General features: G+C 38.6%; 1 protein-coding gene across 1 annotated transcript in view; it reads left to right on the top strand.

Annotated features, from left to right (window-relative positions):
- Positions 1-2,144: 2,144 nt before the first annotated feature.
- Positions 2,145-25,705, top strand: part of LOC106057077 (carbohydrate sulfotransferase 5-like) — a 53,127-nt gene continuing 29,566 nt past the window's right edge. The window contains exon 1 of the mRNA XM_056024273.1: positions 2,145-2,394. Within this exon, the coding sequence (XP_055880248.1) occupies positions 2,384-2,394 (11 nt within the window). The 5' untranslated portion in view covers positions 2,145-2,383. The remainder of the gene's footprint in view (positions 2,395-25,705) is intronic.

Consider the following 25,705-nt stretch of genomic DNA (forward strand, 5'->3'; position numbering starts at 1 on the left):
AATAACCAAATACTATCCGGGTTACTTGTACATCAATCATGTACGGAAGTGAAACCATTGGCCAGTGGTAAAACGTTGGTGAGGCTGAGGGCTATAAATAGAACAGGCGTTTCCCTATCCAGAGACGTCCTGTCCAATCTTCATCAGTTGCACTTGACGAAAAAAAGCCATTGCATGGCAGTTTTGTTTTTTTTATTTTGTTTGCATGTAGGCTACTGATTCTAATGCAGTGGCGTAGCTTGGGATAAGCCATCATTTGTGGGTCAGGGGGCTTGACCTCTTTAGTGGCCCTGCATTTTGACATTTGACATCATGGCATGATATACTGGCGTAATATTTAATATCTAATGTAAAAAAAACAAACATAATATCGAATACTCATTTTCGCCCCCCCCCATTCCCGCTCCATAGCTACGCCACTGGATTCTAATGAATGGTTGTTTATCTGCGATCACTCAAGATCAGTATTCTCTTAGCTGAAATTGGGACTTATGAAGACATATTGGCGAAAGGAGAGAATATTAAATAATAAGATGTCTTACTTTTAGCTGGTTTTTATTGATTTGTTTGGTGGTTTCACTTAAGGATGTTTTTTAACTAAATTTTATAAGCAAAGTTGGCACGTGAGTTTTCACTGGGAAACCTGATGCCAAAACTACGGCCAGAGGCCCTATCTTGCCCTTAGCGTTGAGCTACCGGTCCTATCTTGCACGTAGCGTTGAGCTACCGGTCCTATCTTGCACGTAGCGTTGAGCTACCGGCCCTATCTTGCCCTTAGCGTTGAGCTACCGGTCCTATCTTGCACGTAGCGTTGAGCTACCGGTCCTATCTTGCACGTAGCGTTGAGCTACCGGTCCTATCTTGCACGTAGCGTTGAGCTACCGGTCCTATCTTGCCCTTAGCGTTGAGCTACCGGCCCTATCTTGCCCTTAGCGTTGAGCTACCGGTCCTATCTTGCACGTAGCGTTGAGCTACCGGTCCTATCTTGCCCTTAGCGTTGAGCTACCGGTCCTATCTTGCACGTAGCGTTGAGCTACCGGTCCTATCTTGCCCTTAGCGTTGAGCTACCGGTCCTATCTTGCCCTTAGCGTTGAGCTACCGGTCCTATCTTGCACGTAGCGTTGAGCTACCGGTCCTATCTTGCACGTAGCGTTGAGCTACTGGTCCTATCTTGCACGTAGCGTTGAGCTACCGGTCCTATCTTGCACGTAGCGTTGAGCTACCGGCCCTATCTTGCACGTAGCGTTGAGCTACCGGTCCTATCTTGCCCTTAGCGTTGAGCTACCGGTCCTATCTTGCCCTTAGCGTTGAGCTACCGGTCCTATCTTGCCCTTAGCGTTGAGCTACCGGTCCTATCTTGCACGTAGCGTTGAGCTACCGGTCCTATCTTGCACGTAGCGTTGAGCTACCGGTCCTATCTTGCACGTAGCGTTGAGCTACCGGTCCTATCTTGCCGGTAGCGTTGAGCTACCGGTCCTATCTTGCCCTTAGCGTTGAGCTACCGGTCCTATCTTGCACGTAGCGTTGAGCTACCGGTCCTATCTTGCACGTAGCGTTGAGCTACCGGTCCTATCTTGCACGTAGCGTTGAGCTACCGGTCCTATCTTGCACGTAGCGTTGAGCTACCGGTGCTATCTTGCCCGTTGTTTTGGGCTATCCGGTCCTATCTTGCCGGTAGCGTTGAGCTATCCGTCCACTTGGAACTTCTGTCTAAAGCGTCTAATACAGCGCAAACATTGGTTTTACAAGACTCCAATGTTGTTTGCGGCCCTTGACACGCGTCCATGACCCTCATGTCGAGAAACGTTGAGCACCGCTGGGGCGCTGCCTAATTATACAGACATGTTAACGTAAAAGAAGCCCTCTTTATAAGGGTGGGGGTGGGAGGAGTCACGGGAAAAAAAAGTCTCTCTGTGAAGGTCTCTGTTTAAAGGCCAAACTTCTTAGTTTGAGACCTGCTTAAAAAAACAGGAGCGTTGAAGTAATTAAGTGTTAATTCAATATAATGAATAGAACATCCGCTTTCTAATAACTGTGGATAATGTTATCTGACGTGGGAGAAGAGGGGGGGGGGGGGCTCTGGCGAGCGTAACTTAAAACGGGTAGCCTGAAAAATTTGATAGGGTGAGGGCGGGGGGGGGGGGAGGGAGCATGGAGTTTCAATAGTTGGGCGTGAGTGCATCGCAAGACATTAATTTCCACTGCGCGCTTTACGTGTGGGGCGAGGCGCTTACAACTCTTGTTCTTGGGTGACAAGCCTTTGTGTTGCGGGGCGGAGGAGGTGGATGTAGATGAATGAAGGTCTAAAAAAAAAAAGAAATGGGCTAGTCAATGGCTACTACCTTGTTCATAGACCTAGAGTGTAGGCTAGGAAACGAACAAGATGTATAAAAGGTAAGCTTGCATCTGATTGCTATTTGTTATTTATTTATCAATCGTATATTGAAAAGTCTGGCGGTATTGTTTTGAGAGGTGATAAACTTGATGTGGCCATTCTATTCACTTGACTTTGTCTCTCAAAATGACGTATGCACTCGCGAGTTCTTTTAAATAATACAGTAGTAAAGCTGATTGAAGGTGTATGCTTTCTAACTCATTCCCAGAGAATGGATACACTTCTAGCGATAAAATAAATCATGTCAAATATAATCACATCGCTCACTCCTGTCAGTAGCTTGACAGACACTATGAGCTGATTAAAAGTTAAGGTTAACTTGTGTGAGCCTCCAATAAACTTGCACAGCGATATCTCGCCTTGTTTGTCTTTTATAGTCTTCCATAAACACATGTTCTTTACAAAGTTTATATTAACTCACTCTGTCTGTCTGTCTGTCTGGTAAAACGTTTGTACACGTTATTTCTCCAATTTCCCGTTCTCGGATCAAGTTGAAATTTTGCACAATCATTCACTGGCCCTAACAACACAGGAATCAATATTAAAAATACTATTTTAATTACTTGATTAGTGGTAATGAATTAATTTAGTTTATCTTAGAAAAAAAAAAGATTTTTTTACAGTATTGAGATAAATAGTTGGAAATGTGCGGTTCTTTCCCTTATCATAAACGCTTTTTTAAAGTACTGTATATATTTCGTTTGTTAGATGCTAGTTATTGTTGACCATGCTTGTTAGATGCTACAGTAATGTCGACCCTTCCTCCCTTTTTGATCTAATTTTGATAAAGCTTATATTAACTCATTTGATCTGTCTTTCTGTCTGGTCCAGTCTCGGATTAAGCTGAAATTATTTCTTTTACCTGACAACACAAGAATCATTAATGAAATATTAACCAATTAACTATTGGTAATTAATTATTTTGTTTGGTATCTTGAAGAAGGAAAAAGAAAGTGTACTTGACTGAAGTTGTGGTATAAGCTGAATTATTCCCTTTATATGTTGCCGCTTTAAAGTAAGTTTGAAACAAAACAATACATAACTATACTATCTTTTATAGTCAAAAGCACCTCACTAGTACAATGGTTAGTATGTCGGCTTATAGAGACTTGAGCCATGAGTTCGAATTCGGGTTTTTCCCCTCCCCCCTTTTTTGTTGGGGGGGGGGGATGCTTTTAAAAAACCGATTACGGTAAAATTCATCCAGATATCTCTTTCTTCCCCCCCCCCCCTTTTTTCCCATTTTCCCAACTGGTCCACACAAGTGAAAGGATCAGAGCCTATGAAATAGCGCTAAGCAAAACATTTGTTAAAAATAATTCTAATCACGTAGATTTATTGTTGTTGGTCTAGATCCCCCCCCCCCCCACACTCGGCCGAATTTTAGTAAAGAAGTCACACAATTTGTATACGAATTTAATATTTATGTTAATAATGTATACAAATTATTTATATTTCAAAGTATTTTTAGATTATTTCCCCCCACCTCTAGTATGTTGGCCGAATAGGTGGGTGGGGAGGGAGCGATAATATCAATCCCGCCCCCCCCCCATTAATTCTCAAGTGGGGGGGCGGTCCAATTTATTTGTAGAAATCACAGCTTGTTAACATAATCAATTAAATATCTATAGGATTAAAACTTGTTATAGATATTTTAACAAATCTTTATATTAGGTCGTTCCCATGTTGGCCGATTGGGTGGGGTGGGGGGGGGGGAGAATACATCTACTGCCCTTTCAACCTAAACCCTTTAAGTGGGGGGGGGCGGTCCTACTTTTATGGAGAAATCACAGTTTGTGAACAAATTTAGTTAAATTACTATATAATTTCTATATTATGTCGCTACACTTCTAGTATCGTGGTCGATTAGGAGGGGTGGAAGTGAGGCGATTGAATCTACTGCGGGCGGAACGTCCCATTTTTATGGAGAAATCATAATTTGTGAACAAATTAGTTGAATATATATATATATATAATATATCCTACATATTGATATTTGAATTCATTTGTATATTATGTCGCACAAACACTCTCATCTCAAATTTTATTAGTAGTAAATATGAAATGAAAAATGGTTGTACCAGTTGGGCCCTCCGCCTATCAGACAAACTAATACTTTTCTTTTTGTATTTTAGTTAAGGAATTGCAACATTTAAAAAATCTGCCACTAATATAGTTTATATATGCTATAAATTAAATTCTTATATCGAGTCGCCCCACCGCCTATTATTTAATGCCAAATGCAAGCTTACGCAGAAATTATAAATAGGAGCGAGAATTAATCGTTTTCACTCTACCGCCCCTCCCCTTTCCAGACGAAAACGTAACGTTTTAAAACAGAGTAATCAAATATGGCTACAGAGTTTATATAATTGCACATGAATTTATCATAATTATTTAAGAAAGAATTTCTTTCGGAAAATTTAGAATTCATACGAAATTTTTCAGTATAAGAGTAACAATTGACATTATTTCTAAACCCAAATATTCTTTTCCTAGTCGCCTTTTTCCAACCTTTACTCAATCTGATACTTTTCTATTGCATAAATAAAGTTGGGACTATAACTCACAATTTATGCTTGAATCCTAAAATGCAAAACATTTAGAGTAGAATTTAATTGGTCCACTTAATTTAATAACGAAAAACGGCATTATGCAATACCCGTAATTGTGGAATCTAGTGAAAGAAGCTTCTCGTGCCTAAAACTAATGAAGAATTACTTGAGGTCAACAATTCTCGTAGATAGATTGAAACATTTGGTAATTCTTGCTATTGAGCGTGTTCTATGTAGGAAATAGAATTTTTATGATATACTGTATGTCTTCGCTACACGCTAGGCTCGTAAAGTAATTCTGTACGTAGTAAAAAATGAATAAAATGCAAAGACGAATTTATTTTCTAATACTAACTCTTAATTTTCACTTATTATCCGTATCCCTACCCAAACTTGGCCCCGCGAAATCCGTTTCGCATTGGGCCCCACAATGATTAAGTCCGGCCCTACTATTTAGTGACGGGTGAATACAGAGTAGATTACTTGTTCTCTTTCCATGACTTCTTGGTTACAATGGTTAAGTCCGGCCCTGCTATTTAGTGACGGGTGAATATTTCTTGTTCTAACCCCTCTCTTTTTTTTTCGCCTCTAAAATTACGTGGGGTAACTTTAGTCCGTCCAACTTCCAGAATTAAAAGAGTGATCTTTCCATTACTTGGTGTCAACTTGAGCCATGAAGAGAATTATATATAGAGATTATTTTTCGAATATATTTTTTTTCGGCGGCGATACTCAAATTCTTAATCTAAATCTGTGGGGTATCTTATCTTTTTAAAAAACAGATTGGTATTGTATTTGCAATGTACCAAGGGCCTATACATTCATAGTAGAATATTTTTCAAGTATGCCTAAGACATTATTAAAAAGATTCTTGGAAACTAGATATTTTTTAGCGTTTAACTATCGTTCTGTTGGTGTCTTATGCTGACCATAACAGGTCTACTCAGTGGCGTAGCTACCAATGTGCGGGTGGTGCGGGCCGCACAGGGCACCAAGTGGAGAGGGGCACCAAAATTCCCCCAGTGTGTATTAATTTCCTATTTCTCTGAACATTTCAGTAAAAACGACTAATTGTATGGACACGAGCAAACATGAACTACTGTATTTTTAAACATGAACTAACTACACTAGTCATGTCGCTATTTTGTTTCATCTCCTTGACTATTTCTTCAATACAATGTAAGCTATAGAACAGTTTGAATCTAATTTACTATATTTATTTCGGACACACGGTACCTGTTGTTACTACACTGATCAATGCTCTGTAATATAAAGAAGAAGAAGAAGATAGGCAAACCTTTTTTACTTCATTGTTTAGTCCATTGGTTTAATCTAGATATTGAGTTTACAAATATATTTCTAAACTCTAGCTCTAAACAATTGTCTTAGTTTATTCATCTTTATGATTCTTAATAGTTTAATTTTGGAAATAATTCCATTGTAATGTCAATATTTTTAAATAAGCTAACCTTTGTTTTCTACGAGTTTTTTTTAACTAACTAGTTAATTGTAATACTGTAACGTAAACAAAATGATGAACAGTGCTCAAGACTGACTAGTCTGGCTGGCGCCTCAAAACCCTTTTAAGCTCAGACGGAGAAACCGGCATCTCTGGTTCTGTCCGGTCAGTGTAGTCTATAAGGGCCCCATACTCAGATCTATCGGGCTCCCTCATTACCGACCCATCGGTATAGCAGAAAATGGCATCTGATGGGTAGGAGGTTAGTGTAGCTGATGCCAAGTTTTGGAGTATGGCAGGTGTTAATCGCCTCTTGGTGGCTCCCTCTTGCCCTATAAGGGACATGCTTATTTGTGGGGCTGGCAATCTCCTCCACGGAGTGCAAGTACTAATTCTTCTAATAGGAATTCTATCAGTGGAGAGCCCAGATGATTTTGATACCGTCCTCTCCATCCTTAAATGTAAAGGGGCCACGTTTGTTAAGATTTCATCAGCGTTTGTTGAACTCTAGTGCCTGTGATTGTACTCGGTCGAGTGATTCGAGGGCAGTTTTACTAGCATATACTTAAACTGTATAGCTGTACTCAATTTGTGATCTGACTGCCCCTAAGTACAATGTGCGTAGCATGTAAGCTTTGGAACCCCACTTTGTGCTGGCCAGCTTTCTTAGTAACGCTAACTTCTCCGAGGCTTTTCTTTCAACTTCCTGGACGTGCTGGAGCATTGACAACTTTCTATTTTGGCGTGTTTTCACGTTGGAGTCGCAGCCCACCGAGTTGAAGCTCGAATGAAGCCTTAAGAATGTCGATCCCTAGGCTGAACAGGGACCAGGTCGTTTTGGCAACGTTTATCTGAATCTGTCATTTGTTGCAATACTATGAGATGGTTTGGAGGTCTGCTTGAAATGCCGCCTGTATTTGGTCGGCTTTCTTCCCGGTTGACTAGAGAACAAGGTCATCCGCATAAAACAGTTTCTTTGACCACAGTGAGGTGCGTTTCTTAAATTTCTTAAGTCTAAAGAAGCATCGAGACAATTTCAAGTCACATCGTTGCCAGAGTCCACCGACTAAAGACGAGCTGTTATTTGGGTATGAATTAACTGAACAATTAAAAGCAACAAAGCAAAATGAGACGTTTATCATTGAATCCAGAAAAAAATTATTTAGGCCGACATCCTGAATGATGAAAAAAGAAGAAAATACTTCAATACCGCAGGTTCTAGAGAGACTAAAGGACAGCACACAAGCATGTCTTTAGTACACTCCTCAAAAATTCATACTGAGGAAGCTGAACCATCAGACAGTGTAAACAATACAGAAAGCAGGATAATAAACTCTAGGCTGAACGACATTGGAGATTGGCTTGATGTCATCACAGATAATATTCGCATACACCTTGTCACTCAATGATCTGAAACAGTTCAGCGTATGGACAGTCAATTCAGAGAGGCGTATAGACATCAAGAATCAGCAAAAGGAAAGGCTAGAAAGCTTTCAAAGGCTTGATTTTTCCGGCAAATGTCAAACGGCGAGAAAGTTCTTAAAAAGTGGATGTGTTATTCGCCAAAAAAAAAAGAATCCTTATTTTGCTTCATTTGCATACTCTTCTCAGCAAGATCAAGTACCAAATCTTCATATACATCCAAAGATGGATTCAACGAGTGGTGGAGGTTATCCCCGAAAATAGAAAAACATGAGACCAGCAGAGCTCACATTCAGTCATCGCTTGCTTGGAGGTAACTTGAAGTTCGCCTGAGAGTAGGAAACAATATGGACAACAAGGCCCAAGATTTGATTATACAAGAGACGAAAAACTGGAGAGTTAGTAAAATTACTATCAACGTACGATCCACTCTTGAGGGAGCATGTGCTTCGAACTAAGCTTTGTTCCAGACCGAATACATACATGTCTCCACAAATACAAAATGAATTTATTACAAAATTGGGGGATCACGCTAAAAAACAAATAATACAGCAAGTAAAACAAGCCAAATATTTCTCTATTATTTTTTACAGTACACCTGATATCTTAAAGCTGGATCAAACTTCCCAAATTTTACGGTACGTTGTCATGGATAATGACAGGGTGCAGGTTAGTGAGTCTTTTATTGACTTCATCGACACAAAGGACAAGCATGCTGCTGGAATCGCTGAGATGATTATAGAGAAACTGCGTTCGGATGGCTTAGACATAATGGACTGCAGGGGTCAAGGCTATGATAATGCTGCGGTCATGAAAGCTCCAAACTACGGTGTCCAAAAACGTATTCTAGAAGTCACTATTCATTGCCTGCTCAAACTCTGGAGACATTAACTAACAGAGATGAAAATTCATCGACTAGATCTGAAGCAGGTGGATTATAGATTGCTGTTCAGTCTTTTAATTTTCTCACCTATCTTGGATTTTGGGCTCCTGTATTAACTGAAATTAATGATGCGCAAGTCTACCTTAAAAAACAAGGATTGTCTATTCGAGACTGCTAAAACTAAAAACATTAGAGACATTTTAAAGTAGTAATCGAGAGGACATCGCTGAAGCCAGCATTACCTTTGCCGAAAGCGTGTGTTCAGATCTGAGAATCAGTACAGAACCTCAAAAACGTAATGGCCATAAGAAAAAGATGCCTGGTGAGAAAAGTGACTACTCTGTACTTACACACAAAGAAGAGCAACCAAGGGAAATTTATTCTACCTTGGACAGGATTGTTCAAGAAATAATCACCCGATTTGAGCAACTTCATGATGTAATGTAGCAGATAGATATGAATTTTTGTCGCCTTCCTAGCTATTAAATCCTCAGGTCGAAATCAATCTCGATAGTACTCCTAGCGACATTGATAAAAACGAATTTCTGCTGGAGTGAAAGAGGCTTCAACAGTTTGTCTCAGTTTCATAAGAAGCCTCCGAACTTCCAAAACAAGGACCTGTTGAGCTCTTGAATTTTATAACAAAAATATCAGCTAGATGATTCAGCCCGAATATCGTCATCATGATTCGCATATTTTTTACTATTGCGGTAAGCATCGCTACATGCGAAGTTTTTGCAAACTTAAACTGATCAAGAATTACTTGTGATCAATGATGACAAATTTACGACTCACTAATTTGGCCATTTTGTCCATTGAACAAGAGTTGGTGGAAAAAAATGGATTTCGATAAAATTATTGATAATTTTGCCAGCAAGAAAGCGCGTAAAATTCATTTGGTAGTATGTTTATGTAAAAGTGATTTTTTTGAATAAACAATATTTGATTAATGAATACATATTATTTTGAACAGGTTTTGCTATGTTATTAATTAGTTAGTTGTTGTTGTTGTTGTTTTTTTTTTTTTGGGGGGGGGGGGCATCAAGATGATGTTGACATTGTTTATATGAGTAGCTTGAATGATTCCCCTTGACTAAGGGACTGAATGTTGGAATGTTATGTGTCATGTGTGTTACCAGAGTGTGTAAATAAATTCACTCATGAATCTGGCGTTATAGTGTTGGCGTTGTTTATTAAGTGTAGCGTTCCATGTTTAACAAATGGTAGCAGAGCTGTAAGTAAAATTATTTACTTTATTGATCCAATTTGGAGTAATAATGGCTACTAGGATAGAGATTCCATCATTTATTAAAGAAAAGCCATACGAATTGTATAAACAAGAGTTACTCGCATGGAATGAAATAACTGACCTGAAAGAAGAGAAAAGAGCTATAGCCATAGCCCTTTCACTACCACAAAGCAGTGCATCTGGGATAAGAGACAAGGTGTTCGAACAATTAGACCTATCAGAGCTCAAGTGTCGGGAAGGCTTTGAGAGACTTTTGCAGTTTCTTGACAAGAACTTGGCCAAAGATGACCTCGCAGATAGCATTCACAAATTTGACGAGTTCGAAGATTTGAAACAGGGGGAAAACCAGTCCATACAGGATTTCATAGCAGAATTTGATACAAAATATAGTAGAATAGAGAAGAAAAAGATGAAACTGCCACCTGAGATTCTGGCCTTCAAGTTACTAAGGAAGGCAAGAATAACTCGAAACGAAAAGATGCTTGTTTTGACTGGAATGAATTTCGCCGAACGAGAGACCTTGTATGAGGAAGCTAAGTCGTCTTTGAAAAAGTTTAAGGGAGAAGAAAGTAAACTGAAGGACCAAGAGGCATGTATCAAACTTGAGCCAAAGTTTTTGGCTGATAATGAAGAAGCTTTATGGGCAGCGGGATACCAAAGACGTGAGAACTTCAGTAGCTTTGGAAGACGAGAAAATCAGACAAAATGTAACTATAAGCCTAAAGTCGGACATCAAGTGAGAGGTGGAGGACAAGGAAGGGGCGGCACCCGAGGTTTTGGATTCCCAAAAGCTCAACGAAGTTTGAAAAATATAAACCCAGTTGGTCCCGACGGAAATGTCTTAACATGTAAATCATGTGGATCATACAGACATCTTTTGTCCAAGTGCCCTGACAGTTGGGAAAACATGTCTAAGAGGGTCAATGTTGTTGACCAGGAAGAAGAAGCCTGTTTGTTCACAGGAAATCACAAAGATGAAACTTCCCAATTAGGTGTCGAAGCTTTTAACTGTGCCGTATTGGACAGCGCATGCAGTAGTACAGTGTGTGGAATGACATGGTTGGAGGCATTTTTGGGCTCTTTAGATGAAGAGGACCGCAACAAAGTGAAGTTAAGAGAAGGTCACAGAATGTTTAAGTTTGGTGGTGGGACAATAATAAAATCAAAAGGTGAATATGAGTTACCTGTCACAGTGGCTGGAAAGAAGGTTAAACTTGTGACTGATGCTGTAGAAACAGACATACCATTATTACTCTCCAGATCTGCTATGAAGTCAGCAGGAGTAAAAATGAATTTAGAAAATGATACAGCTGTTATATTTGGGAGAGAGGTTGCCTTAAACTTAACATCATCTGGCCATTATTGTATTCCCATTGACAAGACAGAAACTATTCATATTGAAAAGGTCAACACAGTAAAAGCATTCGACGAATCCCCAGAAAAACGCAAGGTAACTATTAGAAAACTACATAGGCAGTTAGCTTACCATACAAGGGATAGATTTATGACTTCACTTCAAAATGCTAACATTCGGGGTGAGGGTTTTGAAGAGGAATTAACAGATATAGAAAGAAGCTGTGAACTATGCAAAGTAATTGCTAAGACACCATCTCAATCTGTAGTGGCTTTCCCTATGGCCAGAGACTTTAATAAAAAAGTTGCAATGGATCTCAAACAATACAAAGGTCAATGGATACTGCACTTGCTAATGAAACTTGAGACTGAAATTTCAGACGTAGACCTGGAAACTCTATTCTGGGCAAATATTGCTAAAAACTCTTTGCAAATGAGAAATGGTTATAGTAGCCATCAGCTTGTGTTTGGTAGAAACCCTAATTTACCAAGCATTCTTCACGCAAAACTACCAGCTTTAGAGAGTAGCACAACAAGTGAAGCCTTTTATAAGCAACTGCCCGCTCTCCGCGAGGCACGTAAAGCTTACATTCAATTAGAGTCAAGTGAAAGAATACGAGCCCTGCGTTCTAAATTTCGAGCATCAAAGCAGGTGTTTCAAAATGGTGACAAAGTTTTTTACAAGCGTGAAGGCAAAGAGAGATGGTTAGGACCCGGAAAGGTGGTATTTCAAGATGGAAAAGTTGTTTTTGTGAGACATGGCGGTGTGTTTGTCAGAGTGGCACCAAACAAAATTTATAAAGCGAGCGTGGAGGAGAAAGAGAGTACAGAAGATAATGAGGAGAACACAAAAATGATTCATGACGTCATCAAGAGTGGTGTAAGCGAAATATTTGATGGAGATCGTGAACTTATTAGAGATGAAAGTGACACAAGGACAGACATTCATTCTGTAACTTGTTTGAAACCAAATGAACAAATAGAATACAGAATGGCCAAATCAGAACAACGGACCATTCTCGAAAGAGCAGGCAAAGCCACGGGAAAGTATAAGTATTGGTATAACATAGACAATCATGTGGACAAAGAAAGAAAAAGTGTTGACCTTGAACGAATTGAGTGGAAATATTCAAGGGGAGGCAACAGCGACAATGTATGTTTATCAATGGTTGAATCAAGCAAAGAGATAGATGAAGCCAAACAATTGGAGTTATTGAAATTAAAACAGTTTGAAACATATGAAGAGGTTGAAGACTGTGGACAAAATGCTAGTTCTACACGTTGGGTTATAACAAAGAAAAATGGTTCACCAAAAGCATGTCTAGTTGTAAGAGGATTTGAAGAGCAAGACTTAATACCAAAATATAGTCCAACTGTTGCTAAGGGTTCCATGAGAATTTTTTTGTCAATTGTGTCTAGTAAACAGTGGCTGATTAAAACAAAAGACATCAAATCTGAATTTTTACATGGAAAGCCCCTAGATAGAGAGATACATATTATGTCTATATTATACCATTCTGTATATTATACTTCAAAAAGAAAGTAATACTCCAAGTAATGTTATTTGGAAACTTAAGTATGGACTCAAGGATGGTGCAAGACAGTTTTATTTAAGTGTCAAAAAAGAGCTTATTGAACTAGGTTGCAGTCAAGCTTTGATCCAGCACTGTTCACATTAATGACTGATGGAGTTGTATATGACATAATTTGTTGCCACGTCGACGATTTTTTTCGTGCTGGCAATGGCGTTTTTGAGAAGACTATGTGTGTCACCGATTTGTGGCAGGAAAGACAGAAGAGAGAATTTTTTATTACATCGGATTCGACATCCGACACAGATGGGATCATGCTGGACCACACAGCGTACATCGAAAAACTTGATCGCCCAAAGTTAGACCCAGCAAGATGTTTGCTAAAGGAGTTGCAGTTGAATGATACAGAACAGTCTTTGTATCGAAAACTCATTGGCCAGTTAAATTGGGTCGTTCAAGGCCCCAGACCTGATATGACTTTTAAGTTAGTTGAACTCAGCACAAAGTTAAACAAAGCCGAGGTTACAGACCTAATTCGAGCAATAAAAGCCATCGGAAAGCTCAAAGACTTAAGACCCATACAATTGTATAGAGGTCTAAATGGAAAACCTGAAGAAGACTGGGAGCTGCTTCTGTTCTGCGATGCCGCCTTGGGTAATCTTAGTGGTGGTACAGGAAGTACAAGTGCCCATATTGTATGGATTAAAGACAAAGACGGGCATTATTGTCCCATTTTTTGGCTAGCCTTGAAGATCAAAAGGGTAGTGAGATCTACCATAGCTGCTGAGGCATTAGGCTTGCAAGAAGGCCTAGAGTCTGCCATCTTTTACAGAACTGTAATAGAAGAACTCTGTGGTATTGAGAAAACAGTCGTTGCCTATCACACTTTTCATTGAAGCGCTGCAGATCACCAAGCTAGTGGAAGACAAAAGGCAGCGTATTGACATTGCTTCCATCAATGAGACCCACAGGACTAATAGAATTGAAATTCGCTGGTGTCCAAGAAGAGCACAACCAGCTAATGTGACGACCAAACGGGGCGCATCAGGACTTCTACTTCTGACCATACTGCAAGAAGGAAGACTCCCGGATGAGTTTGTGTAAGCAGCACTGTTATTTCTTTTTTTTTCCTTAATCACCATATTCTTATTTCTAGTAATGTAAATATACCTTTGTATAAAAAGCCCTGCCATATTTTTTGTTGTAATATATCATTATTCCTAGTCATGTGAATATGCCTACTATTTCATTTTGTTATTCTTCATATGTTGTTTTTAAAAAAAAAAAAAAAAAAAAAAAAAAAAAAAAAGTATGAAAAAAAAAATAAATAAAAAAAAAAAAAAAAAAAAAAAAAAATAAAAAAAAAAAATAAAAAAAAAAACATGAATAAAACAGATTTTTGTAATTTGTTTGATTTTCAAGTTATTTTGCTTTACACAACTCTTTTACATTGTATTATTGTCATGTATAAAATACTTGTTAAAATAATATGTACTATCCTATTTCTCGGTTGATTTTCCATTCTTTTCTGATTCTGGATTTTTTGCCTTTAAAGTTGAAAGTAAGAATGAGCAGGAAAAAGAAAAGAGAAATTGTAATGAATGTTGACATTGTTTATATGAGTAGCTTGAATGATTCCCCTTGACTAAGGGACTGAATGTTGGAATGTTATGTGTCATGTGTGTTACCAGAGTGTGTAAATAAATTCACTCATGAATCTGGCGTTATAGTGTTGGCGTTGTTTATTAAGTGTAGCGTTCCATGTTTAACAGATGAGGTACCGCACCAGGCATCATATACTCTAGCTACGCCACTGGGTCTACTGCTGGAGGTCTCGCTTAACCTGAAGACAATATTATGATGAATACGTCAAATAGAGATATATTTACGCTACTTGTGCCACGATTGTCAGTCACGCTTCAGGATCGGCCCACGCCAACATGTTACTTTATTTTACTAAATGTGATCTGCCTTTTTAATAGGATGAATAATGAGCTGTAGATGTCAGTGAAAAATGCAAGAAAACGCTTGGCACCAACATGACTTTTTTGTTGTGTTATTGATTTTGACGAAGGTTGAGAAACACTGCTGTTTTTTTTATTCTCATATACATGCTGTGTGTGTGTGTGTGTGTGTGTGTGTTTAGGCATAGGGTTAGAGTTTACTGGCCGTTAGGGTTAGGGTTTGAAAAAAATTCTCCCCCCCCTCACTCCGAAGTTCTGGATCCGGTAGTGGTCTAAATCTATTACAAATTGAATTACATGACTGATCCAAACTAATTGGTAATTGATACAATTACAGCTTTTTTAAATTTATTTTTTATTTTTCATATTTTCTGCTAACCGGCGTAATTATGTACACAACTTTAAAGGTCTTGATCCGACATTCGTAACGCCATGTTTACTATAGTTTCTGATTAAGTTTACTGTGCAGTCAAGCGTGACTCAAAGTAGAAGAGCGTTTACCTTAAAGAAAATGTGTCATTATTGCCTAACTATTTAATTCGAGTAGCAAAGCATTTGGCTTCCGAACAAAGAGGTGTAGAGTTCTAATCCAGTTGAAAATTGAGATTTTGAGGATGCCCAACCAACTATTATGGGTAACCAATATTGCAGGAAACTAAATGCATCTAGTCGAAGCAGGACGTTTTGGCGCCGCCGTTTTGGCGCGAAGGTCGTTTTGGCGCGAGCCGTTTTGGCGACGGGACGTTTTGGCGTGAAATACATTATGTACGTTTATTGTATTATTTCTTTTAAAAGAATTATTCATATCTATGTTTTGCAAAAAAGTTTTTTAAGATATTACTTTAAAATTAAAAACAAAACAAAAAAAAAACAAAAACAAAATGAAACGATGATAGACTAAAAATTGATGCAATTATTTGTTTACATTAACATTGGTTTACTTAATGACTGTATGGTATCTCCAGCTTTACTTACCAAACACTTGCTAATTATAAGTAAAAATATAATACATGTGCCATGTTTCTCAAAATACTTTAAATTAAGTATACATAGACACCATGGTTATTTACCTAAGTCGCTGGAATTCAAGAGTTCATTAAAAGTTGTGCAAGTCCCTTGATGTATTCAATGATGTTCCTCTGTTGATAAGTTTGTACAAATACATTGATTCTTTTGTCTGTGTCAATATACTTTTTTTCGTTTAGAAGGCGGCTGGTCTCCCCGGATATATTGTTCATATATAAGGTCTCCGCCTTTCTGGACAATGAATTTCCATATGGTTGGGTGGCTCATTCCAAACTCGGCTTCTAGTCGCCGATGTGCTGCTTCCACAAAATTGTTTGTTCGATTATCTCCATTGAGTGTTCTCTGATAGACAGACCACATAGGAGCACATCGTCGAGTTGTACTGCGGTCCACTATAAGTGTCCTCAAACCAGTTGATTATCGGAGTAAGATGTAAAGGCAGCTCTACATTCATTTTTAAGTTCACAACCCAGAACTTCTTAGAGTGGTTTGCATTAAACTTATCGAAAACATAGAGATATCCTTCATGCGAAATTGTTTATATAGACTGCCACAGGTTTTCAGTTAGAAATATAATAGAATGAAATGGCGAAAGTTTTTCTAGTCTGTCTGCGTGCTGGAAAAAAATGATTAGTAATTGGTCCAAACTACGCGAGCTTATAAAGACGTAGGGGCGAAGAGATTGAAAGAGAGAGGTAGACATTGGGCCGCTCTCAGAATTTAAGATTAAGGATTATGAATTCGCACCTAGGGATGTCAAGTGGAGTGCTAGAAACAGATTATCGTCTTACGCGTGAGAGAGGGGAGGGATGGAGGAAAGAGTATATACAAGGAGTGAAATGTGAGCAGAAGAGAGGGGGCGGGATAGGTGTCACATGTAATGACCATTCCCAAGGAGATGATCGCCAGACTCATGACGCCAACGACCAGTGCTTGGTGCTGGTCTAGTCTTCATTTGTTTAACTCTACCTGCGTCAATGCGAGATGTGTCACCCAAACCACCCCTACCCAATTTCTCAAAATATATCTTTTCAAAGTATCTTAGTGTCGTGAATTTGTTTCTATCTATTGTCGCCCATAGTGTTTGTTTATATTTGTGGATTCAGTTAGAGTTTTGTACTGACCACATTCCGTGTCTTGATCTTTACTATGTGTGGAGTTATTGTCGTCATTCAGCGTAATAGAGCTTTAGATGTTAACATGGTTTTTGTTATATTAAAGTGTGACACTTAGCTAGTTCGTATATTACACTAATGTCAAATAACAAAAAAATCTTTTGGAAAGAAATCCAAAAATGTCATCCAGTGAGATTAGCAGAACTCACATATAGCATGTCATTACCATTCAGAAATCTGACTTATTATAGGCCTATATTCATGAAATAAGCAAAACCTTTATAATTAAAAAAAACAACAATTCGCTGAACGGTGTTAGAATTCACACAATACATACAATATTATGGTAGAGTGAAATAAACATTGTTATAAAAGCTACGTGCTTATTAAATTATCGTCAAATGATATCTCGCGCCAAAACGTCCCGTCGCCAAAACAGCGGGGCAAAAACGGCGGCGCCAAAACGTCTAGTTATTGCAGGAAACTAAATGCAGCTAGTTATTGTAGGAAACTCAATGCAGCTAGTTATTGCAGGAAATTAAATGCAGCTAGTTATTGTAGGAAACTAAATGCATCTAGTTATTGCAGGAAACTAAATGCACCTAGTTATTGTAGGAAACTCAATGCAGCAAGTTATTGCATGAAATTAAATGCAGCTAGTTATTGCATGAAACTAAATGCACCTAGTTATTGCATGAAATTAAATGCAGCTAGTTATTGCATGAAATTAAATGCAGCTAGTTATTGTAGGAAACTAAATGCATCTAGTTATTGTAGGAAACTATGTCCTCTATTCATCAAATATACTCCCCCATTCGCCCCTTCAGTACCCCTTTTTATAACGAAATTTTAGTATGGCGGCCATGTGCAACAGCAACAAACAAAACAACACGTTTCCATCATGATCCAGGTCTGTAGTGACAGCTGACGTTCAGGCTGACCTCACTACCTGCAGGTAGAGTCAAATAACAAGAACACCAGGTCTCTAGATTCCCAAATGTCAAGAAACACCTTACCAGAAGTCCGAACTCTGACACTGTGGCAACCATTCGAGAAATCACTGACTGATTTCTTTGTGTGACCCATGAATCGGTGATTGCAATAGTACAGTAGTCGGAAGCGACGCCAGGGTTTGTGTCATCAGGTGCGGTTTTAGCGTTTCGGACAATAGCTCCTTTATACAACTTTTAGAACAATTATTTTGCGCTTTATAACTAATGAATGTTAGATTTGTCTAAAAATTTTTTTTTTTTACCCCGCCCCATTTCCCTCTCCTACTTCCCATAGATCTAATCTAAGAAGACGATGTGCTTTAATTTATTGCATTTTGGAATTAATCATGCCTTACATTCGGAAAATTTCCGAACTCAATTGTCCTTTGAAAACCGATGTTGGATCTAGCTTTAGACCTAGTTCTCTAGCCAAATTTAAAATTTCTTTGATAAATTATAAAGGTCAAACTAAAGTTTTTTTCCAGTGTGGCCAAATATTAAATTTCTAGGAAAATCGTTAGAGCCTTTTTTCGAGATCCTTGTCCAATTTCCAGGTTCCACCCTCCATGACATTATGGCTTGAATTGGATTTTTTATGGAAAAATGGAATTTTATCGCCAAAACCATCTGTTTTAATTTTCAAAATCACATGAAAGGGGTTTTAAACTCATAAATTTTGCTGCTGAGCTGTGAGCTCTTTTGCAGACTGTGCCAAGGAAAAATAGTGTGCTGTTTTCTTCAGTTGTTCAGCACTGCCGTACAGGGTGTTGGTTATGTTGGGCTGTAGTGGAAGTAGGGTCTGCCTAAAGTGGATTAGGGAGGGGCATTCAAAGAGGATATGGTTTACGGTTTCAAAGGAGTGGGCGCAGTGTCTGCAAAGGGGGAGTTGTATGGAGTTTATTTTGTTCAGGTGGTAATTTAATAGTGGTGTGTGTCCTGTTCTTAGTTGGAAAATTGTAGATTGTTCTTTGCGGGAGAGGAAGTTAATACTGTCCAGTTTGTTAGACGTAGTCATTTCTTTGTACATGGCTCTGCCTGTGTTTCCTGATGCCCATTTGTTGAGCCACTCCTCTTTATGATTGTTGACTAACATTGACCTTAGGGTGAGGTAACTTACAGGTCTGTCTGGTTGTTCCATAGATGAACCTGCCTTTGATAGCTTATCTGCCTTTTCATTTCCCATGATGCCAATGTGTCCAGGGATCCACTGTAGTGTGATATTGATATTTAATTTTGATATCATCTGGTGGATTATCACAATTAGTGTTGTCAACTCTCTTGGGCTGTTTGAGGTGTTGCTGTTAAGTGCTTGCAGAGTAGATTGGGAGTCTGTAACGTTCGCTTTAAATTCATATTGATGAGTAGAGTTTTAATATCAAAACTCTATGCTCAGTTTGGTGACTGTCGTTTGCTTTATTTTTTTATTAACAGGTGGTGAGGTTAACCTTAACCCCCCCCCCCCCAGGAGGATTTTAAGCTCAAAACACTCCTTGTTGGCGCCGGGGCAAGTGATGGGTTAAAATTAAAATCTCACCTAAAATAAACAAAATTAAAGCACAAAACCATTGACAAAACAAGCTACAAACATTGTAGCTTTGAAATTTGAGTTGAGAGTTTCTCAAAAATGTGCGAAATGATATATAGACTTTTACAAATACATAGGTGATTACCACTTCCTTGATCCTGCACACTGGAGACACCAGATAGATATATTGGAAGTTATTCGCCATAGATGGACATCTCTATTATCTTTCTTGGAATCAAACTTTTGACACCAAAGGAGTTTGTTTGTTTTCTTTCGTGAGATGTCTCTTGATAGTGTGTTGTCTCCCCTACTCGGTCAACATGACCTCTCCATCAAAAACAACACGAGACTTTCATCTGAACACGAGACTTTCATCTGAACACGAGACTTTCATCTGAACACGAGACTTTCATCTGAAAAAGAGACTTTCATCTGAACACGAGACTTTCATCTGAACACGAGTCTTGAGATTTTTTAAAAAGAAAGTTTGAGCCCATTGAAAGTAAGAAGCTTAACTTTAAATAATATTTTACTGAAAGAAAAAAAAAATAGGGCCGGGATGGGGGGGACACAAACGAGTCGTGCTCTCAGGTGAAGGTCGTGCTCTCAGGTGAAGGTCATGCCCTTTCTGGCGCTCACTGTTTACGCGTGTAGTTATCAGGAGTTGTTATCTAAGCTCTTAATACAGCCCAACCTTCTATTGTCCGGATCTGTTTAGCTCTGAACTCAACAGAACGCGTTTGTAAACAAATTAGTTCTTCCTTTAAAAACAGTTTTTTCTCCCATTCACTCACACTTACACACAAACACACACTTACACACACACACAACTACACTCTCTCATAAAAACCACCGAATACACAGATTTTATTTCCCAATTCAACTTTATTTCTTTTTACAGGTTATTATTATTATTTGCAACCAATGGCCGACTAGAAGAGTTAAAAATGTCCGCCCTACGCCTTATACATATCGAAATATTACAAATATCTTCCACACAGTAAATAATGAGAAGATAGCCACACCTAAAATTATAAATATATATAAACATATACATATTGTTCGCACAATGAAACATATCCTGGATTCTCCGTCCAATTTTTTTTTTTTTATATTCTGTTTTGTTAAGCTTAATTGACTATGAGCCTTGTCTTGGACATATTGAGAGAAAGAAAAAAAGAACGATAGATAGATAGATAGATAGATAGATAGATAGATAGATAGATAGATAGATAGATAGATAGATAGATAGATAGATAGATAGAGATAGATAGAGTATGTGAACAAATTCCTGGAACAGATTTATAAAACGCAACAGATGTTATTTAATTAGCGGCCCGCGTAGGATTGGCGTTTTCCATATTGAATAATTTAATTTAATAATTTATACACCTAGAATAACGCGGGTCCTATGAAAGTCCGGCTCCTATGAAAGTGTGGGGCCCACTGCGGTCGCATAGGTTGCAGTGGCCTAAAGCCGGCCCTGCAAAATAGCGGCGTATGCTACGCCGCCGGTCGACTAGTTTTTTTATATTTTGTTTTGTTTTTTTGTTGTTTTTTTTTTTTGTTTCCTACTGAGCAGACAAGTGTGTATGTTTATAAACAAAAAATCTTTTGATTTTATTTTCTTGATAACAACATCACACAAAACTTGTTGATGTCATTATTTGAAATGTTGATGCTAGGAGTGTGACAAATGTAGGTCAAAGTCATAGTTCATACACCATCTTTAGGTCATAACGTTATTTTTAGAGTGTTATTTTTAAATTGGCTGTTTGAGATTGTACCTACAGCGTTTGTATATGGGTTTAAGTTTGGATTAACTATGAGAACAAAATAGTTATAGATCAGATTTTTAGAAAGCAGCTGAGACATTTTTTTATCTTCTCTTATAAAATACTTACGTTACTTTAAAAAAAAAAGATGGTTACGTCCTACGCGTAATGCATCTAGTCATGCATTTTAACCAATTTACTTAAATTCTATCAAGTCACTGGTTTTCCTGGCTAGCACAGGCAACCTATTCCATGCTCTAATGGCACTAGGGAAGAAGGAGTATTTGTACAAATTTGTCCAAGCATATGGGACGAGGATTATGGCTTAAGACTTATTATTGAAACCTCAAAATCCAGTTCTAGAAGATGAACTCCCCCCCCTCCCCAAAAAAAAACCGTGTAGGCCTAATATGAACTAAATGAAACGCCCAGAGAGGACCTACAAGGCATGTACTTTAATTTTGTTCTTTCTTCACTCTCTTGCTTCTGTTGTTTGGTCAGAAAATATTTCCAGCGAGACAAATGTTTTTCGGTTTTGTTTATTTACAGTGTTTTGTTTATTTCTACGCGCTCATGTTTATTTATGCTCAAGTTTTGATGCAGACCTACGTGACCAGGTTACAGTACGCTCGCCATTTGTTTTAAAGTCTATGATGAGGTCACGTGGCTTATTCACCGACATAGTGCTGTATGTTTTAAGTCTCACATAGCTTGCATTGGCCGAAGTAGTGTTAGGAGTAAGGAAAAGCGCAAACATGGACGTCCTCGTAAAACTTGGTGCCACACTGTCATGGAGGACCTCAGAGCAGTGCATGGGCGTAGTCAGGATTTTTTTATTATGCGTAATTCATTTTGTCAGAGAACATGTCCCCCCAACCTCATGCGACGCTCTGTCACAACCTTACTGAGGGGTCGACTCCCAAATCGACATAAGATTTTTTTGATTGAGACCCGATCTCTATAACTGACTCCTAAAATACGTCTTAGCCATCTTTGTTGAGCCATATTTAGTCTTTTTAATTTCGGCAGATGACTATTTACTTCACTTTATTAATGGAGCCCAGCCACGAGTAGAAATGTGTAACCTCTCTTGAATACGCTCTTGGAATTAAGTGACTGTAGTTTGCTTTACATTTTATACCGAAAACGGAAGTTTTATTGTCAAAATCATCTGTTGTGGGGGAGGGGTGTTAAACTAAAAAATCTCTGGTGTTAACAAATTAAAAACAAATTAAAATTTGGTGACTGTAGTTTGCTTTAGAATAATATTGAAGAGAGAGGTTTTCAACCTCAAAATCATCTGGAGGGGTTTTAAACTTTTAAAAAAGTCATCTGGAGGAGGAGGGTTTTTACTCAACATCACCTTTGGGTTGGCTACGCTCATAGAATTTTTAGTGTGTAATTTAATTTTTTTTTATATTGAAGAGGTATTTTTTGGCTTCAAACCCCGCTAAAGGGGGTTTTAAACTCAAAACCCCTTTGGCTACGCTCGTAGCATTTTGAGTGCGTAATTGTCTTTTTATATATTGAAGAGGAATTTTTTAGTTTCAAACCTCTCTGACTGATGAATTCTTATTAATTTCGGTGGGGGTTTTAAAATCAAAATCTTCCTAGGCTATGCTCTTGGAATTTGGGGATTGTCGTCTGCATTATTTTTTGTTTTTGTTTTGTTTTATAAAAGAGCTGGATTTAACTGCAAAGCCCCCCTGGTAAGGGGTTTTAAACTCAAAACCCCCTTGGCTGCGTTGGGGCAAGAGATGGTTTAGTATTAAAATCTCACCTAAAATAAACATAATCACAGCAAAAAATCATTCACTAAATTCCGACCCTTCCCCCCCCCCCCCGGCTACGTCCGTGGAGCAGTGGATACCAGGTGGGAAGAGGCCTCAGATATTGCCAGTGACAGATCTTTATATGTAGACAGCTTGCAGCTCAATGAGCCGAACGTCGCTGGAGGATCTAAGTCTAAGTAAGTAAGTCGTCTTATGGGGAGACCTATAGGAGATCATAGTACAGAAGATAAAACTAAGAAATTTGATCTTGAAGAAAGGATTAACCATGCAGTGACCATGCAGTTTGACCATGCAGTGACCATGCAGTGCTTTGAGTGAGTTCAAACTTCACCATTGACCATGCAGTGCTTTGAGTTCAAACTTCACCATTGACCATGCAGTGCTTTGAGTCCTAACTTCACCATTTACCATGCAGTGCTTTGAGTTCTAACTTCACCAAATTTTATGCTTGTGTAAAATTTAAGATTCATTTCTGGTCTCAGGTGAGAGAAGCATGTGTGAAACTAATTTACTCATCAGGTACTTGTGCTATGTAATGAAAATATATTTGAAACAACATACCGCATTAAAATATGAGCGTTACGGTTGAGATGGGAGGAGGGGAACTCTCTCAGCTGGCAAATCCACAAAAAAGTATTATCATCATCCTGTTAATTTTAATGTCACGCCGGAAGTAATTAGTTCATTCGCCTTTAAGGATGCAGACTTGAAGTCCACTGACTTCACTTGACATGCACTTAGCTGATCAGATAAACTCGAAGCAGACGAGAGGGTGTGGCCTGAGCACTTTCTTAAGTTAACAATGCGCTGCAATGAATAGTGTACAACACCTAGACCCACACTAAAAATGTGTGTGTGTTTTTGTTTGGAGAAAACAAATTCTTCAATTGGAAGAAAACTAAATGGCTGTGAGTGGGCTTGCTGTCACTGTAGACGTGTTTGCATCTCTATTGTTATTGTTATAGCTAATAGTGGTCATGCTGAGCTGGACAATTGTGGTCAAACTGAATTCCCTTTTGTTTGGACCGATAAAATTATTTTATCTTATAAGCAACACAAGCTTTGGCTTAGGCCTTAGGGTACAACTTGCTTTGGGGCTTCCACAAAATGGTTCCAGGGATATTTTCGATAATTTTGAAATATGATTATTAAGAAACGGCCTTATGTTGGGGGGTGGGGGAGGGGCTACATATCTCAAAAACTAAGTGTAAATCCAGTGGGACTTCTTGAGCATAAAACTAGAATATTTAACCTGATATCAAATTTAAAAAATCGATACTATATGGTTCTAAAGTTAAAGTTATCTACAAGCTGGGGGGGGGGGAGGGGGTTGAGTGCCCTTCGGGTGGCTAGAGGTGTCGACGATGAGCTTTGACTCTGTGGCGTGTGTCAAACAAATTTTACTAGGTGGCGCCCTCCCCTCCCACGAGAAATTCATTTCATCATCTTTGAACAAAACAAACATTATAGAGAAATACATGAAAGTCTGTTTGAATGAAAGTCTGTTTGAATAAAAGTCTGTTTGAATGAAAGTCTGTTTGAATGAAAGTCTGTTTACATTGTATACAATTAGAATTCGCAAAGGTGAGGGCTTCCCCATTAGAGGAACATCTCTGTAGTCCGAAGACAACTTCAAGTTTACGGAATTCGTCCTCTACGTCCTGGACAGTGTGTTGAGGGGGGGGGGGGGAGAAACGCTGGTAGATGTGCATCTCAAAGTGAATAGATGTCATAGAAGGTTACAGAGACCTGAAAGTAAACTTCAACCAATCGTTAGGTCGGAAACTGTTCAGACCCACAGAACAATTATTAATTTATTCATAAAGGTCTATACCTAAAATATTTTCTATTCCTTGTGTTGGGAATAAGATCTTGATGTTACTACGGACATATGGAATGTTCCGCTCCCCCCCCCCCCCCGAAAAAAAAGGTCTCATTTCAGCATCATCGATCACAATCAATCGCCATCACAAGTTGTGGTATTCACGATCTCTACCAGTGCAATGTTACCTCAGCAGTAACAATTATTCTTCTAGCCTTCATTCTCTGCGATGTACGGGTGGAATGTATGGGTGTGGTCCTGCATCCTACTCCAGCCAGGTCCGCGCAGACGACTGCATCGGACATGTTGCGTTATCTCGTTTGACATAAGAATACTGTGTGTGCGTGCGAATGTGTACGAGTGTACTGTATCCCCAAATAGGCATGTATGTAGTTTAACTGGTGGAGATTTATGTGTGTTTGTGTGTCTTGGTGAGTACATGCAGATGAAATATCTGAGTGAATGGATTAAGACTACTTGCCAGGTGAAATATCTGAGGGAATGTATTAAGACTTTACTTGCTAGGTGAAATATCTGAGTGAATGGATTAAGACTACTTGCAAGGTGAAATATCTGAGTGAATGGATTAAGACTACTTGCTAGGTGAAATATCTGAGAGAATGGATTAAGACTTTACTTGCCAGGTGAAATATCTGAGAGAATGGATTAAGACTTTACTTGCTAGGTGAAATATCTGAGTGAATGGATTAAGACTTTACTTGCCAGGTGAAATATCTGAGAGAATGGATTAAGACTTTACTTGCCAGGTGAAATATCTGAGTGAGTGAATGTATTAAGACTTTACTTGCCAGGTGAAATATCTGAGTGAATGGATTAAGACTTTA

The sequence above is a fragment of the Biomphalaria glabrata genome, chromosome 3, assembly GCF_947242115.1.
Source record: "Biomphalaria glabrata chromosome 3, xgBioGlab47.1, whole genome shotgun sequence".
Taxonomy (NCBI): domain Eukaryota; kingdom Metazoa; phylum Mollusca; class Gastropoda; family Planorbidae; genus Biomphalaria; species Biomphalaria glabrata.